This window comes from Cetorhinus maximus, unplaced genomic scaffold, assembly GCF_964194155.1.
Source record: "Cetorhinus maximus unplaced genomic scaffold, sCetMax3.hap1.1 HAP1_SCAFFOLD_1087, whole genome shotgun sequence".
Classification (NCBI taxonomy): domain Eukaryota; kingdom Metazoa; phylum Chordata; class Chondrichthyes; order Lamniformes; family Cetorhinidae; genus Cetorhinus; species Cetorhinus maximus.
In genome coordinates, this window is record NW_027597029.1 from 1,663 (window position 1) to 20,000 (window position 18,338).

General features: G+C 53.4%; 1 protein-coding gene across 1 annotated transcript in view; it reads left to right on the forward strand.

The window, feature by feature from the left end:
• The first annotated feature begins 272 nt into the window (after window positions 1-272).
• The window catches only part of LOC144675664 (equilibrative nucleobase transporter 1-like), a 25,879-nt gene continuing 7,813 nt past the window's right edge, over window positions 273-18,338 (forward strand). The window contains exons 1-4 of the mRNA XM_078536317.1: window positions 273-549; window positions 4,672-4,833; window positions 10,392-10,520; window positions 11,544-11,736. Of these exons, the coding sequence (XP_078392443.1) occupies window positions 273-549; window positions 4,672-4,833; window positions 10,392-10,520; window positions 11,544-11,736 (761 nt within the window). The remainder of the gene's footprint in view (window positions 550-4,671; window positions 4,834-10,391; window positions 10,521-11,543; window positions 11,737-18,338) is intronic.

Sequence of the window (18,338 nt, forward strand, 5' to 3'; positions counted from 1 at the left end):
CACGCTTTTTAACCCCCTTGGAAATTAGTGTGTTTCTGTCTAACATTGGCAATCCTGCGATCATTGAGTGTGCTTAAGACCGAGATGGATAGGTCCTTGATCGGTGAGGGGGATCGAAGGTTACGGGGGGAGAAGGCGGGGAGAATGGGGGTTGAGAAACGTATCGGCCATGATTGAATGGCGGAGCAGACTCGACGGGCCGAATGGCCTAATTTCTGCTCCTATGCCTTATGGCCTTACGGTCTTATGGTTCTAATTGCCTTGTCGGTTTGATGCGGCCGTTTGTTTTGGTTGTGGACATTGGGCCCCAGTGTTTCACCTGGAAACCCATGCCTCGTTCCGACAGGGCCGGCTGCAGCAAGCCCTGCCTGGGGTGGACCTCCCACGAAGACGAGGCCGACAGGCGGGTGAAACCCCTACGAGCAGGAGGAGATTCGGCCGAGGCCAAGGCGGACAGGAGGCGAAAGGAGAAGAAAGGGGTGTGGATAGAGCGACAGGAGGAGCTGGAGTCTCTCGATAGTTTTAACCCCCAGCCCACGACGCAAAAAGGTGCGGACGCCTCCCCTCTGATTTCCGTCACGCCCTTCCATCCCTCTCTCCTCGCCTCTCCTCTCACCTCCCCTCGCCCTTCTCCCCCTTTTTCTCCCCTCTCCCTCCTCCCCCCCCCCTTTCGCTCTCCTCTCCCTTCTCCACTCCTACCCCCCATCCCCTGCACATCTGGCTTCCCCCCTTTCCCTCCCTTCAACCTCTTCTCTCCCTCTCCACTTTCACTCCCCTGAACCTTCAACGCATTCACCTGACTCGTTTACCTTCCCTAACCCTTTCCGGAGAGGCTGAGTGAGTGGGCGAAAATCTGGCACTTGGAGTACAATGTGGGACGTTGTTCCCTTTGGCAGGAAGAATAAAAAAGCAGAGTTTCACTTGAATGGTGAACAGCTGCATAATTCTGAGGTGCAGAGGGATCTGGGTGTTCTAGTACATGAATCACAAAAAGTTCCTATGCAGGTACAGCAAGTAATTAATAAGGCTAATGGAATGGGATCCTTTATTATGGGAGGGACTGAACATAAAGTAAGGATGTTATGCTTCAGTTAGACAGGACATTGGTGAGACCACATCTCGAATACCGTGTGCAATTTGGGTCTCCTTATTTAAGGAAGGATGTAAATGGATTGGAGGTGGTTCAAAGGGGGTTCACTAGATTGATACCTGGAATGAGTGGGTTGTCTTATGAGGAAAGGGTTGGACAGACTGGACTTGTTTCCACTGGAGTTTAGGAGGGTGAGGGGTGATTTGATTGACGTGTACAAGATCCTGATCGGCCCTAACAAGGTGGACATGGAAAGGATATTTCCTCTTGTGGGTGAGTCCAGGACTAAGGGGGGGGCCCACTGTTTTAAAATGAGGGGTCGCCCTTTTAGGTCAGAGATGAGGTGAAATTTTTTTCTCCCAGAGGGTTGTGCGACTTTGGAACTCTCGGCCTCAGGAGGTGGTGGGGAGGGGTGGGGCCATCGAATATTTTTAAGGCGGAGAGAGGTCGATTCTTGTTAGGCAAGGGGAGCCAAAGGTTATCGGGCGGGGGGGTAGATGGGAACGTGGAACTCGAAACACAAACAGATCAGCCATGATCGATCTTATTCAATGGTGGAACGGGGATCGAGGGGCCGAATGGCCCACTCCTGCCCCTATTTCGTACGTTTGTGCATTCATCCCCCTTTCCGATTCCTCCTCTCTTTCCTTCTGCCGCGTTTCCCACCCTCCCTCCCTTCCTATTTTCCCTCACCTTCCTCCCCTCTAACCCCTTGCGTAGGAACATAGGGACATGAGGAGGCCCTCTTTAGCCCCCACCCCCCTCCACCACCCTGCCAAGGCTGCAAAGATATTCAAGTGAGCTCATGGTTGACAGGTGACCTAAATCTCTACAGCCCCCTCGTCCTGTTATGCGTTTGGATTAAAGGAAGAGCAATCGCAGGCTTAAAATTAACAAGTTTTCCAGCAGCAGTTGCTGCTCATAAAATAGCCTCCATTATTGTCCCCCCCCGACAACCCCACCACCACCACACCCTCCCAGCCCTCCACACTACCCCACCACCCTTTACAAAGTTCCTTACTTTGCTCCTGATACCTCCAGTCCTAGTCCGGTAGAATATGCTGTCCAGTTCCAGGCCCCCTGACGATTGGGCCTAGTTTCCCTCAGTCTGCCCTGTCCCTTCCCCTTCATGCCTTGAGAATCTTCATCCGTCACCCTCAGCCTTCTAAACCGCGGGGTACACGAGCCTGGCCTGTGTTTTTCTCTGCCCGTAAGTTGGCCTTTGGGGCTGTCATTCTGGTGAACCAGGCCTGGTGAATCAGGCCTGGTGAATCAGGCCTGGTGAACCAGGCCTGGTGAATCAGGCCTGGTGAATCAGGGCCTGGTGAATCAGGCCTGGTGAATCAGGGACTGGAGCCCCGCAGAGGCCGGCGTGTCTAACCTAACAGGGGCCCTCGCCAGAAGCGTGCACCATGTTGCAGCTGTGGTCTGAGCAGGGCTCTGTGTAGCTGAAAGGTAAGGTCCCAGCCTCTTGTGTTCGAGTCTGCTCGGCGTAAAGGCCAGCAACGCGTTAGCTTGTAAAATTATTATCCGTCCCTCTTCATGAGATTTCTGGGATCTGCGTACCTGGATCCCCAGGTTTCTAGGGACACCCACTGCTCCGGGCTTTTCCCTATTTAATACGTCTCCTGCCTTACCAATTTTTAGGCCCGTCTTGGATGACTTCATTCGTTGACCGTAGCTTTGTAAAGTCGCTACTATCCTCATAATAGCTCGATAACCCACACCATGTTGGGGGCAGCGGTTCAGGAAGGCAGCTCTGAGGTAGAGAGTTCCAAAGATTCACCACCCTCCGGGTGAAGAAATTCCTCCTCGTCTCGGCCCCGAATGGCCTTGTCCCTTATCCTGAGACCGTGCCCCCTGGTTCTAGACCCACCTCCCCCCAACCACCCTTCCTGCATCTACCCTCTCGAGCCTTGTAAGGGCTTTGCCCACTTCAATCGTTGTGAGGCATCACCAGATACCGCCTGCCCATTGGAGTTCACAGAATCACAGAATCCCACAGAATGCAGAAGAGGCCCTTCGGCCCATCGAGTCTGCACCGACAGGTGAGAAACACCTGACCTACCTCCCTAACCCCCATTGACCAGCACTTGGCCCCATAGCCTTGAATGTGATGACGTGCCAAGTGCTCATCCAGGTACCTTTATTAAAGGATGTGAGGCTAACCCGCCTCCACCCCACCCTCCCAGGCAGTGCATTCCAGACCCTCACCAACCTCTGGGTAAAAAAGATTTCCCTGAACCTCTTGCCCCTCACCTTGAACTTATGTCCCCTTCGTGACTGACCCTTCAACTAAAGGGGAACAGCTGCTCCCTATCCACCCTGTCCATGGCCCCTCACAATCTTGTACACCTCGATCAGATCGCCCCTCAGTCTTCTCTGCTCCGACGAAAACAACCCGAGTCTATCCAACCTCTCTTCATAACTTCAATATTTCATCCCAGGCAACATCCTGGTGAATCTCCTCTGCACCCCGTCCAGTGCAATCACATCCTTCCTATAATGTGGCGACCAGAACTGCACACGGCACTCCAGCTGTGGCCTCACCGAAGTTCTACACAACTCCAACATCACCTCCCTACTTTTGTAATCTACGCCTCGGTTGATAAAGGCAAGTGTCCCATATGCCTTTTTGTCTCCATTTACCTCCCCCAAGGCCCCCGCACTCTCCCTTTGACCTGAATTCTCGTCCGCCATGATGGAGACTGATTTCTCAGACAACAGAGGTTATTTTCAGACCTTTACAAATCGCGGCGGGGCGGGTGTGGGGAGGGTAGGGGGTGTCTGTCTTTGCTGTGGCAGGATAGTCGGTAACTAGAGGCCCACTGATCTGAAGACAGTCAGTGCAAGAATCAGAGGGAGAGGTGAGGAGAATGGGTTTGACACAACAATTCCCTGTGACCTGTGACCTGTGACCTGTGACCCACTGGCAGCAGAGGTAGATTTTAGTAGCAACTGCGTAAGTGGAAAGGGGATAAATACTTAAAGGGGAAAACCGTTTATAGAACTATGGGCGTGGGTGGGGGAATAACTGCTGTATGTGACTAATTGGACAACGCTTTCAAAGAGCCAGCACAAGCTTGATGGGCCGAACGGCACCCTTCTGATGGAGCCTTGGTGAGTTGCTGCAGTGCACCTTGTAGATGGTACACACGCTGCTGCTACTGTGCGTCGGTGGTGGAGGGAGTGAATGTTTGTGGATGGGGTGCCGATCAAGCGGGGCTGCTTTGTCCCGGATGGTGTCTATAGAATCTCGGAAGATGACCACCAATGCATCCACTATTTCTAGGGCCACTTCCTTAAGTACTCTGGGAAGTAGATTATCGGGGATTTATCGGCCTTCAATCTATTCAATTTCCCCAACACCATTTCCCTACTAATGCCGATTTCTTTCAGTTCCTCCCTCTCACTAAACCCTGTGTTCCCCAACGTTCCTGGTATGTTATTTGTGTTCTCCTTTGTGAAGACAGAACCAATGTGTGTATTTAGTTGGTCAGCCATTTCTTTGTTCCCCATTATCAATTGCTGCTCTGTTTAAACCCTACGTTCCTCTTCCCCCTACCCCATCATAATCTCAGAAGGGAAGGAGGAAAAAGTTCGTTCATTCAGGAGCTGTATCCTCTCCAAACTCTTCCTCACCCACCTGCTGTGGATCTCCATCATGCAGCTCCGACACTACCTGTTCATCGGAACCCTGAACCCCATGCTCACCCTGCTCGCCGGTGGAGACACCAGCCAAGGTAAGAGGACGAAGGGGACGTGGGGGTGGCGGGGGGGGCGGGGTGGGGCAGGGGGGGGAGTCGCCGATGGTGGTTGGGGTCGGGAAGAGGGGAGAGTCGGGGGAGACAGGGCTAGAGTGGGCTGAGAGAGAAATGGAGATGCAATGTGAGAGAGGCTGAAAGGGAGGCAGGGCGGGAGGGGAGAGAGAGAGACAGCAAGGGAGTGGTAAGAAATGGGAGGGGAGAGCGGGGAAGAGAGAGGGGAAAAGAGATGAAAATAGAATGGGGGGGGTGGTGAGTGAATGGGAGCTGTTATGTCACAGCAGTTGGTAAAAGCTGAGTTATTTAAAATCCCAGAGGGAAACTCGAACAACTGTCATAACCTATATTTTCAACTGGTATGTTTGAGATGCAGCTCCGAATTCAGGAATAAGACCACTGAGCCTCAAGAGGTTTTTTTTATATATAAAACTAAATGAATCATTTATTAATTTAACAACAAATTAAACACATACACATATCACTACCATAATAACTTTTAAACAAATCCCCAAATTAATCACTCCCAGGTAAATCTTCACCAAGGCAACAGTAACCCATAGACTTTAAACAGACGCCAGGCAAAGCACATTTGACCTTACCAATTCAAAATGTGGTTCATTGCAATTTGGTTCCTTTGCAGACACAGTTCTGGACTTACAGACCGGTTAGATCTTAAATGCCGCTGATTTACACACACACAAACCCCTTTCTGTTTACACCTAGCTTCCCCTGTGAAGGTGAATTTTCCATGGTATCCTAGGCGTTTAAAATCACATCTTCTAACAATAACGTGAGCGACGTTAATGTCTCTTCATGCCAGAGCATGGGGATGGGAAAAAACATCTGGGGAGAGAGGGGGAGGGTGGTGAGTGAGTAAGAGAGCGGTGGGGGTGGGGAGTGGGGAGAAGGAGTGAGTGAGATAGAGAGAGAGCGTTGTGGAGGGAGGGGGGAGATTGGTGAGTTAACAGGTCAAGTTGATTCTTGGCTTTCATTCAGCACCTCAGTGAGGTGTGATCCGGAAGTACGGCTGAGGGTGGGAGCGCTTAGGATGTAGTTGCCTCTCTTTCTCTCTGAGAGCAGTAACATTCTCAGCCTCCACCACGTGTCCGTGCTGGGAACAGGGATCTGTGACACAGCGACGATATGAGTGGGCTTTTTAAAAGTGTCTTCTTTCATGGGATGTGGGGGTCGCTGGCAAGGCCCAGCGTTTGTGGCCCGCCCCCCCCACCCCCAAACTGCCCTCGAGCTGAGCGGTAGGGCCATTTCGGAGGGCGGTGAAGAGTCGACCCACATCGCCCTGGGTCTGGAGTCACGTGTAGGCCCAGACCAGGTAAGGACCAGCAGAATTCCCTCCCCTGAAAGGGGGGACACTAGTGAACCAGATGGGGTTTTTAAACAACAATCGACGGAGGTCACCATTATTCGGACTGGCTTTTCACTCCCAGATTATTAATTGCATTTAAGTTCCGCCAGTCGGGATGGGATTTGAACCCGTATCCCCAGGACGTTCGCCTGGGGCTTTGGATTACTCATCCAGTGACAATAAAGTGGGGGGAGAGGTGATGGCGGGACCGGTGATGTCACCGGGACGAGCGATCCAGAGACCCAGGGATTCAGGTTCAAATCCGGCCACGGCAAAGATGGTGAAATTTGACTTGAATAGAAAAAAATAAACCCGGAATTAAAAGTCTGACGAGGACCATGAAACCATTTGTCGATTGTTGTTTAAAAACCCCATCTGGTTCACTAGTGTCCCCTTTAGGGGAGGGAAGAAAAGAGTTGACGTTTCGAGTCCTCACGACCCTTCAGCAGAACTAAGTAAAAATAGGAGAGGGGTGAAATATAAGCTGGTTTAAGGTGGGGGTGGGGGTGGGGGGGGAGAGAAGTTGGGGGTGGGGGGGGTGATTGTAGGGTCAAGCAAGCAGTGATAGGAGCAGATAATCAAAAGAGGTCACAGACAAGGAACAAAGAGGTGTTGAAGGTGGTGATATTGTCTAAGAGAATGTGCTAATTAAGAATGGATGGCAGGACACTCAAAGTACAGCTCTAGTGGGGATGGGGTGGAAAGACTGACAGGGCACTACAGGTATAGATTTAAAAATAATGGAAATAGGTGGGAAAAGAAAAATCTACATAAATTATTGGAAAAAACAAAAGGGAGGGGGAAGAAACGGAAAGGGGGTGGGGATGGAGGAGGGAGTTCAAGATCTAAAGTTGTTGAATTCAATATTCAGCCCGGAAGGCTGTAAAGTGCCTAGTCGGAAGATGAGGTGCTGTTCCTCCAGTTTGCGTTGGGCTTCACTGGAACAATGCAGCAAGCCAAGGACGGACATGTGGGCAGGAGAGCAGGGTGGAGTGTTAAAATGGGAAGCGACAGGGAGGTTTGGGTCTTTCTTGTGGACAGACCGCAGGTGTTCTGCAAAGCGGTCGCCCAGTTTGCGTTTGGTCTCTCCAATGTAGAGGAGACCGCGTTGGGAGCAACGAATGCAGTAGACTAAGTTAGGGGAAATGCAAGTGAAATGCTGCTTCCCTTGAAAGGAGTGTTTGGGCCCTTGGACGGTGAGGAGAGAGGAAGTGAAGGGGCAGGTGTTGCATCTTCTGCGTGGGCATGGGGAGGTGCCAATAGGTGGGGGTTGAGGAGTAGGGGGTGATGGAGGAGTGGACCAGGGGTCTGGTCTGTGTGGCAGCACAGGCACGATGGGCTGAACGGCCTCTTTCTGTGCCGGACGTTCCCCATGGTTCTGCGTTTACAGAAGGCGGCTTTTCACCGCTACCTTCACCAGGGCGATAGATCCTGGGGGAAAAAACACTCTGTATTCGGGATGTCGGTCGAGGCTGGCGGGATGGGGGTTGGGGCGGGAGGGGTGCGGGTGGGAGAGGGAGCCCGGGGAGGGTGTGGAAACGGTGACAGAGTAGTGTGCAGGCGGATAGCACTCCTGGAAGCGGAACTCGGGTTAGAAAGATCCTCCGATGGTGCAAGAGGAGAACCTCACGGTACAGGGACCGACGGGTAGGAAAGTGCAAGGAGAGAGGCCGAATCTTTTCACAGAGACCACAAGGAAGTAAAGACCACAGAGCAACCACCGAACAGAACCAGAAGCAGATGTTCTCGGGCTCCTGGGCTTTTAGCGACTGCTTGTAACCTTGGGGATAAAGAGAGGCAGAGCAAAGAGAGTTAAATAGCTGGAGAGAGCCGAGACCTTATTTTGAGGTATCACATTTTTTTTAATATCTATTCACGGGGATGTGGGCGTCGCTGGCCGGGCTCAGCATTTATTGCCCATCCCTAATTGCCCCCTTGAGAAGGTGGTGGGTGAGCTGCCATCTTGAGCCGCTGCAGTCCCTGTGGTGTAGGTACACCCACAGTGCTGTTAGGGAGGGAGTTCCAGGATTTTGACCCAGCGACAGTGAAGGAACGGCCGATATATTTCCAAGTCAGGATGGTGAGTGGTTTGGATGGGAACTTCCAGGTGGTGGGTGTTCCTCATGTGTCTGCTGCCCTTGTCCTTCTAGATGGTAGTGGTTGTGGGTTTGGAAGGTGCTGTTGAAGGAGCCTTGGTGAATTCCTGCAGTGCATCTTGTAGATGGTACACACACTGCTGCTATTGTGCGTCGGTGGTGGAGGGAGTGAATGTTTGTGGATGGGGTGCCGATCGAGCGGGGCTGCTTTGTCCTGGATAGTGTCGAGCTTCTTGAGTGTTGTGGGAGCTGCACTCATCCAGGCAAGTGGGGAATATTCCATCACACTCCTGACTTGTGCCTTGTAGATGGTGAACAGGTTTTGGGGAGTCAGGAGATGAGATACTCGCTGCAGGATTCCCAGCCTCTGACCTGCTCTTGTAGCCACAGTATTTATATGGTTGGTCCAGTTCAGTTTCTGGTCAATGGTAACCCCCGAAGGATGTTGATAGTGGGGGGATTCAGTGATGGTAATGCCAATGAATGTCAAGGGGCGATGGTTGGATTCTCCCTTGTTGGAGATGGTCATTGCCTGGCACTTGTGTGGTGTGAATGTCACTTGCCACTTGTCAGCCCCAAGCCTGGACATTGTCCAGGTCTTGCTGCATTTGGACATGGACTGGCTTCAGTATCTGAGGAGTCGCGAATGGTGCTGAACATTGTGCAAAGAATGGAAACTTTTGTCCTGCAGCTCGTAAGAAAATAAGGAAGTGTTCTTAAAAGTTCCTTGGCTGCTGTTACGCCAGGGCCTGTAGAGAACATGGATCCAGGGTTCAATTTGTCAAAGAAAGTGTGATTCTATCTAAGGTGCTTGTTAAAGATACTATACCCATTGAGTGCCAGGTGGATGACCGTTCATTGTGGGATAATGCACACTCTACAAAGAGACCAAGCGAGGACAACGTTGACAGATGGACCTGGCTGGCTTAAGGCAAATACTAGCGATAACCAGATAACTAAATAGGTCATCGACTGTCCAATTGTTGGACAGTCACGTGTACAAAAATAAGTCTCAGAAGAAGGGCATCTCACAAAGCAAGGCTTTGCACAGAAGGTTTTTCTTGAAATTCATTCACGGGACGTGGGTTTCGCTGGCCGGGCCCAGCATTTATTGCCCCATCCCTAATTGCCCCCTTGAGAAGGTGGTGGGGGTGAGCTGCCTTCTTGAGCCGCTGCAGTCCCCGTGTGGTGTAGGTACACCCACAGCGCTGTTAGGGAGGGTGTTCCAGGATTTTGACCCAGCGACAGTGAAGGAACGGCCGATATATTTCCAAGTCGGGATGGTGAGTGACTCGGAGGGGAATTTCCAGGTGGTGGGTGTTCCCCATGTGTCTGCTGCCCTTGTCCTTCTAGATGGTAGCGGTCGTGGGTTTGGAAGGTGCTGTCGAAGAAGCCTTGGTGAGTTATTTTTATTGGTGGCGTTGATTAGTTTTGAAACTTGGCTCATCCATGTTCGATTAAAACTCCAATTTTCACCTAAAGAGAGAGAGCAGGGAACCTGTTAATTGTAATTTTGTTTAATGTAGGCTGGTGTCGAGCATCACGACTGTCTGAGAGGAAAGATTTCTCCTCGTCTCCGTTTTAAATGGGCGACCCCTTAGTTTAAAACGGAGTTACCCTCCCCACACCACCCAACGCCCCCCCCCAGTTCTAGATTCTCCCACAAGAGGACACATCCTCCCCACAGACACCCTATCAAGATCCCTCAGGCCCTTGAAAAGCTAACAGCAGACGTCTGTCCATCTGTTTCAGTACTCCCCCTACACGGTCTGGTTAAAGAAAGTGATAGTCTATCAAGTGAGTGAGGGTCCGCTCTGGGATCTGACTTGCCCGGTCGACTGTGAAGGCATCACGATCCCGATCCACAGTGAAATCCACCACCCGCCCCCCTCAATGCACAATGTGGGAAACCCCGTGATAGGAAGTGATGGCAGAAACTTACATTTTGTTTAATTCTAATGCTCTGTCTCTCTCTCTCGCTCTGGTTCTCCATCATATACCACCCCACCCCCTCCTTCCCCACCTCCACCCGCTCCCTCTCTCTGTCTCCCTCTCTTTGTCTGTCTCTTTCTCTTCAGTCAGCAAGTTTACGAACGCATTCGCCCTGACGCAGATCTGTGGGGTGTTCTGTGCTCCCTGGAATGGCATCGTGATGGACTGGCTACAACGCAGGGATAAAATCTCAGACACTGCCGCAGGTAATCTAGGTGTGAACTCTCCTGTCCCTCCCGGTCCCAGGTAATCCAGGTGTGTACGCTCCTCTCCCTCCCAGTCTCAGGTAATCCAGGTGTGAACACTCCTCTCCCTCCCAGTCTCAGGTAATCCAGGTGTGAACACTCCTCTCCCTCCCAGTCTCGGGTAATCCAGGTGTGAACTTTCCTCTCCCTCCCAGTCTCGGGTAATCCAGGTGTGAACACTCCTCTCCCTCCCAGTCTCGGGTAATCCAGGTGTGAACACTCCTCTCCCTCCCAGTCTCGGGTAATCCAGGTGTGAACAATCCTCTCCCTCCCAGTCTCGGGTAATCTAGGTGTGAACTCTCCTGTCCCTCCCGGTCCCAGGTAATCCAGGTGTGAACACTCCTCTCCCTCCCAGTCTCGGGTAATCCAGGTGTGAACACTCAGCTCCCTCCCAGTCTCGGGTAATCCAGGTGTGAACACTCCTCTCCCTCCCAGTCTCGGGTAATCCAGGTGTGAACACTCAGCTCACTCCCAGTCTCGGGTAATCCAGGTGTGAACACTCCTCTCCCTCCCAGTCTCGGGTAATCCAGGTGTGAACACTCAGCTCCCTCCCAGTCTCGGGTAATCCAGGTGTGAACACTCAGCTCCCTCCCAGTCTCGGGTAATCCAGGTGTGAACACTCAGCTCACTCCCAGTCTCGGGTAATCCAGGTGTGAACACTCCTCTCCCTCCCAGTCTCGGGTAATCCAGGTGTGAACACTCCTCTCCCTCCCAGTCTCGGGTAATCCAGGTGTGAACACTCAGCTCCCTCCCAGTCTCGGGTAATCCAGGTGTGAACACTCAGCTCACTCCCAGTCTCGGGTAATCCAGGCACCTCCCGCTCGCCCGCTTTACCCCCCGCCGGACTTTGAGTTTGTCGACGTGTGGATAGAATTCGGAGAGTTCACCTGGCGCTGGCTGAGTGGGTCTGGCCTAGGTTTCGGTTTGGGCCTCGATTAAAGAGATGCATGTTTTTCTAAAACCCCCCTCCTCTCTGCTCTGGTTCCTCCTCAGATTCTGCTGTCCTGAAGCGATTGTCGGGCATGAGGTCGGCCGTGCTGTCCCTCACCATCACCGTCACGCAGTGCGTCCTCTTCTCCATCTCCGCCTCCATCCCTGTCCTGGAGGTCCAGTACCTCTCCTTCGTCCTTCAGGTGATCAACCACTCGTTCCTGTACGGGGGTGATGCTGCTTTCATCAGCATTGTGTAAGTATCGCGCTACCCTTCCCCGTCTTTGACCCCTTTCCCCCACCTCGTGGGGTATCTTACGACGATCGACCACGACTTCGCGGCCATCGTTAGACTTTTGGTGCCGGGTTTCCGTCGCGTTCGTCGTCGGCCGCGGTGAGATTAAAACCCGGGGTCTCTTGGGGTTACCAGTCCGGCGACAATACCGCTGCGCCATGACCTACCCGCTGCTGAGTGGAGGCCCCATTTTGAGCGTCCCACCGTTAAATCCCAAGCGTTGGGGGGGCCAGAGGGTCGCGCGGCGGTAATGGCGCTGGCTCCGGTTATCCAGCATGTCACAGGGGACGGGTTTACATCCCGCTCCGAGTCAGTAATGGTCGGCGGGAATCTATCGCGGTTTGTCGTAGAAACCCAACCGGTGATGTCAGGCTTTTTATTTTATTCATCGGTGGGGTGCGGGCATCGCTTTGTACCCGTCCCCAATTCCCCTTGTTCAGAGGGCAGTCACAGAGTCACACGGCGCAGGGGAGGCCCTTCGGCCCATCGAGTCTGCACCCACACGTGAGAAACACCTGACCTACCTCCCTAATCCCCATGGACCAGCACTTGGCCCCATCGCCTTGAATGTGATGAGGTGCCAAGTGCTCATCCAGGTACCTTTATTAAAGGATGTGAGGCTAACCCGCCTCCACCTACCCTCCCAGGCAGCGCATTCCAGACCCTCACCACCCTCTGGGTAAAAAAGCTTCTCCTCACATCCCCCCCTCTAAACCTCCTGCCCCTCACCTTGAACTTATGTCCCCCTCGTGACTGACCCTTCAACTCAGGGGAACAGCTGCTCCCTATCCACCCTGTCCATGGCCCCTCATCATCTCGTACACCCTCGATCAGGTCACCCCCTCAGTCCACCGCGTTGCTGTGGGTCTGGAGTCACGTGTAGGCCCAGACCGAGCAGATTCCCTCCCCTAAAGGGGCGTGAGTGGCCCAGATGGGTTTTTACAACGATGGTTTCATGGTCATCGTCAGATTTTTATTGCATTGAAATTTCACCACCTGCCGTGGGAGGTGGGATTCACACCCCATCGGGTCCCCAGAGCGTTGTCCTGGGGTCTCTGGATTACTCGCCCAGTAACAATACCACGACACCGTCCCCAGTAACAATACCGCGACATGTCCCCAGTAACAATACCACGACACCGTCCCCAGTAACAATACCACGACACCGTCCCCAGTAACAATACCACGACACCGTCCCCAGTAACAATACCACATCGCCGTCCCCAGTAACAATACCACGACACCGTCCCCAGTAACAATACCACGACACCGTCCCCAGTAACAATACCACGACGCCGTCCCCAGTAACAATACCACGACACCGTCCCCAGTAACAATACCATGACACCGTCCCCAGTAACAATACCACGACGCTGTCCCCAGTAACAATACCACGACGTGTCCCCAGTAACAATACCGTGACGCCGTCCCCAGTAACAATACCACGACGGCCTCCCCAGTAACAATACCGCGACGCCGTCCCCAGTAACAATACCACGACCCGTCCCCAGTAACAATACCGCGATGTGTCCCCAGTAACAATACCGCGACGTGTCCCCAGTAACAATACCACGACGTGTCCCCAGTAACAATACCACGACGTGTCCCCAGTAACAATACCACGACGCCGTCCCCAGTAACAATACCACGACGTGTCCCCAGTAACAATACCACGACGTGTCCCCAGTAACAATACCACGACGCCGTCCCCAGTAACAATACCACGACGCCGTCCCCAGTAACAATACCACGACGTGTCCCCAGTAACAATACCACGACGTGTCCCCAGTAACAATACCGCGATGCTGTCCCCAGTAACAATACCACGACGCCGTCCCCAGTAACAATACCACGACACCGTCCCCAGTAACAATACCACGACGCCGTCCCCAGTAACAATACCACGACGCCGTCCCCAGTAACAATACCACGACGCCGTCCCCAGTAACAATACCACATCGCCGTCCCCAGTAACAATACCATGACGCCGTCCCCAGTAACAATACCACGACGCCGTCCCCAGTAACAATACCACGACGCCGTCCCCAGTAACAATACCACGACGCCATCCCCAGTAACAAAACCACGACGGCCTCCCCAGTAACAATACCACGACACGTCGCCAGTAACAATACCGCGACGCCGTCCCCAGTAACAATACCGCGACGCCGTGCCCAGTAACAATACCACGACGCCATCCCCAGTAACAATACCACGACACGTCGCCAGTAACAATACCACGACCCATCCCCAGTAACAATACCGCGACGCCGTCCCCAGTAACAATACCACGCCAACCGCAGTAACAATACCACGACCCGCCCCCAGTAACAATACCACATCGCCGTCCCCAGTAACCATACAACGACGCCGTCCCCAGTAACAATACCGCGACGCCGTCCCCAGTAACAATACCACCACGCCGTCCCTAGTAACAATACCACCACGCCGTCCCCAGTAACAATATCACAACGCCGTCCCCAGTAACAATACCACGACGTGTCCCCAGTAAAAATACCACGACGCCGTCCCCAGTAACAATACCACGACGCCGTCCCCAGTAACAATACCGCGACGCCGTCCCCAGTAACAATACCGCGACGCCGTCCCCAGTAACAATACCACGACGTGTCCCCAGTAACAATACCGCGACGCCGTCCCCAGTAACAATACCACGACGGCCTCCCCAGTAACAATACCACGACACGTCGCCAGTAACAATACCGCGACGCCGTCCCCAGTAACAATACCGCGACGCCGTCCCGAGTAACAATATCACAACGCTGTCCCCAGTAACAATACCACGACGTGTCCCCAGTAACAATACCGTGACGCCGTCCCCAGTAACAATACCACGACGGCCTCCCCAGTAACAATACCGCGACGCCGTCCCCAGTAACAATACCACGACCCGTCCCCAGTAACAATACCACGACCCGTCCCCAGTAACAATACCACGACGTGTCCCCAGTAACAATACCACGACGTGTCCCCAGTAACAATACCACGACGTGTCCCCAGTAACAATACCACGACGTGTCCCCAGTAACAATACCACGACGTGTCCCCAGTAACAATACCACGACGTGTCCCCAGTAACAATACCGCGACGCTGTCCCCAGTAACAATACCGCGACCCGTCCCCAGTAACAATACCACGACGTGTCCCCAGTAACAATACCACGACGTGTCCCCAGTAACAATACCACGACCCGTCCCCAGTAACAATACCACGACGTGTCCCCAGTAACAATACCATGACGTGTCCCCAGTAACAATACCATGACGTGTCCCCAGTAACAATACCGCGACGTGTCCCCAGCAACAATACCGCGACGTGTCCCCAGTAACAATACCGCGACGTGTCCCCAGTAACAATACCACGACGTGTCCCCAGTAACAATACCATGACGTGTCCCCAGTAACAATACCACGACGCCGTCCCCAGTAACAATACCACGACGTGTCCCCAGTAACAATACCATGACGTGTCCCCAGTAACAATACCACGACGCCGTCCCCAGTAACAATACCATGACGCCGTCCCCAGTAACAATACCACGACGTGTCCCCAGTAACAATACCACGACGCCGTCCCCAGTAACAATACCACGACGCCGTCCCCAGTAACAATACCACGACGCCGTCCCCAGTAACAATACCACATCGCCGTCCCCAGTAACAATACCACGACGCCGTCCCCAGTAACAATACCACGACGCCGTCCCCAGTAACAATACCACGACCCGTCCCCAGTAACAATACCGCGACGTGTCCCCAGTAACAATACCATGACGTGTCCCCAGTAACAATACCATGACGTATCCCCAGTAACAATACTGCGACGTGTCCCCAGCAACAATACCGCGACGTGTCCCCAGTAACAATACCACGACGTGTCCCCAGTAACAATACCACGACGTGTCCCCAGAAACAATACCACGACCCGTCCCCAGTAACAATACCACGATGTGTCCCCAGTAACAATACCACGACGTGTCCCCAGTAACAATACCACGACGTGTCCCCAGTAACAATACCACGACATGTCCCCAGTAACAATACCACGACGTGTCCCCAGTAACAATACCACGACGTGTCCCCAGTAACAATACCACGACGTGTCCCCAGTAACAATACCACGACGTGTCCCCAGTAACAATACCGCGACGCTGTCCCCAGTAACAATACCACGACCCGTCCCCAGTAACAATACCACGACGTGTCCCCAGTAACAATACCACGACGTGTCCCCAGTAACAATACCACGACCCGTCCCCAGTAACAATACCACGACCCGTCCCCAGTAACAATACCACGACACGTCCCCAGTAACAATACCACGACACGTCCCCAGTAACAATACCACGACGCCGTCCCCAGTAACAATACCACGACCCGTCCCCAGTAACGATACCGCGACGTGTCCCCAGTAACAATACCACGACCCGTCCCCAGTAACGATACCGCGACGTGTCCCCAGTAACAATACCACGACGCCGTCCCCAGTAACAATACCACGACCCGTCCCCAGTAACAATACCGTGATGCTGACCCCAGTAACAATACCACGACGTGTCCCCAGTAACAATACCACGACGCCGTCCCCAGTAACAATACCGTGATGCTGACCCCAGTAACAATACCACGACGTGTCCCCAGTAACAATACCACGACACGTCCCCAGTAACAATACCACAACGCCGTCCCCAGTAACAATACCACGATGCCGTCCCCAGTAACAATACCACGACCCGTCCCCAGTAACGATACCACGACCCGTCCCCAGTAACGATACCGCGACGTGTCCCCAGTAACGATACCACGACCCGTCCCCAGTAACGATACCACGACCCGTCCCCAGTAACAATACCACGACCCGTCCCCAGTAACAATACCACGACCCGTCCCCAGTAACGATACCGCGACGTGTCCCCAGTAACGATACCGCGACGCCGTCCCCAGTAACAATACCACGACCCGTCCCCAGTAACAATACCACGACGCCGTCCCCAGTAACAATACCACGACCCGTCCCCAGTAACAATACCACGACCCGTCCCCAGTAACAATACCGCGACGTGTCCCCAGTAACAATACCACGACGTGTCCCCAGTAACAATACCACGACGTGTCCCCAGTAACAATACCGCGACGCTGTCCCCAGTAACAATACCGCGACGCCGTCCCCAGTAACAATACCACGACGCCGTCCCCAGTAACAATACCACGACCCGTCCCCAGTAACAATACCACGACGCCGTCCCCAGTAACAATACCACGACCCGTCCCCAGTAACAATACCACGACCCGTCCCCAGTAACGATACCGCGACGTGTCCCCAGTAACGATACCGCGACGCCGTCCCCAGTAACAATACCACGACCCGTCCCCAGTAACAATACCACGACGCTGTCCCCAGTAACAATACCACGACGCTGTCCCCAGTAACAATACCACGACGCTGACCCCAGTAACAATACCACGACGCTGACCCCAGTAACAATACCACGACGCTGACCCCAGTAACAATACCACGACGCTGTCCCCAGTAACAATACCACGACGCTGACCCCAGTAACAATACCGCGACACCGTCCCCAGTAACAATACCGCGACACCGTCCCCAGTAACAATACCGCGACGTGTCCCCAGTAACAATACCACGACGCTGACCCCAGTAACAATACCACGACGCCGTGGCCTCCCCATTATTCCAGATTTCCTGGTCTGGCATACGTGGCTCCTGATCCACAGCCAAACTGCTCAATTCAGGGGCAGTTAGGGGTGGGCAGACTGCGTCCGTATAAATATTGTGGTTACAAGAGCAGGTCAGAGGCTGGGAATCCTGCAGTGAGTAACTCACCTCCTGACTCCCCAAAGCCTGTCCACCATCTACAAGGCACAAGTCAGGAGTGTGATGGGACACTCCCCACTTGCCTGGATGAGTGCAGCTCCCACAACACTCAAGAAGCTCAACACCGTCCAGGACAAAGCAGCCCCGCTTGATCGGCACCCCATCCACAAACATTCACTCCCTCCACCACCGACGCACAGTAGCAGCCGTGTGTGTACCATCTACAAGATGCACTGCAGCAACTCACCAAGGCTCCTTCGACAGCGCCTTCCAAACCCACGACCACTACCATCTAGAAGGACAAGGGCAGCAGACACATGGGGAACACCCACCACCTGGAAGTTCCCCTCCGAGCCACTCACCATCCTGACTTGGAAATATATCGGCCGTTCCTTCACTGTCGCTGGGTCAAAATCCTGGAACTCCCTCCCTAACAGCGCTGTGGGTGTACCTACACCACATGGGGACTGCAGCGGCTCAAGAAGGCAGCTCACCCACCCACCCACCACCTTCTCAAGGGGGCAATTAGGGACGGGGCAATAAATGCTGGGCCCGGCCACATCCCATGAATGAGTTTTTAAAAAAGGAATTAAAACGAACGCACTCTGGCTGCGTGTTAGATTGTCCAAATCAGGGAAATCGATCTGGTGTCTGTTCAGGCGGCCGCTCGGTCTGAGACCCCATGAATAGGGGTCAGTTCGGACTC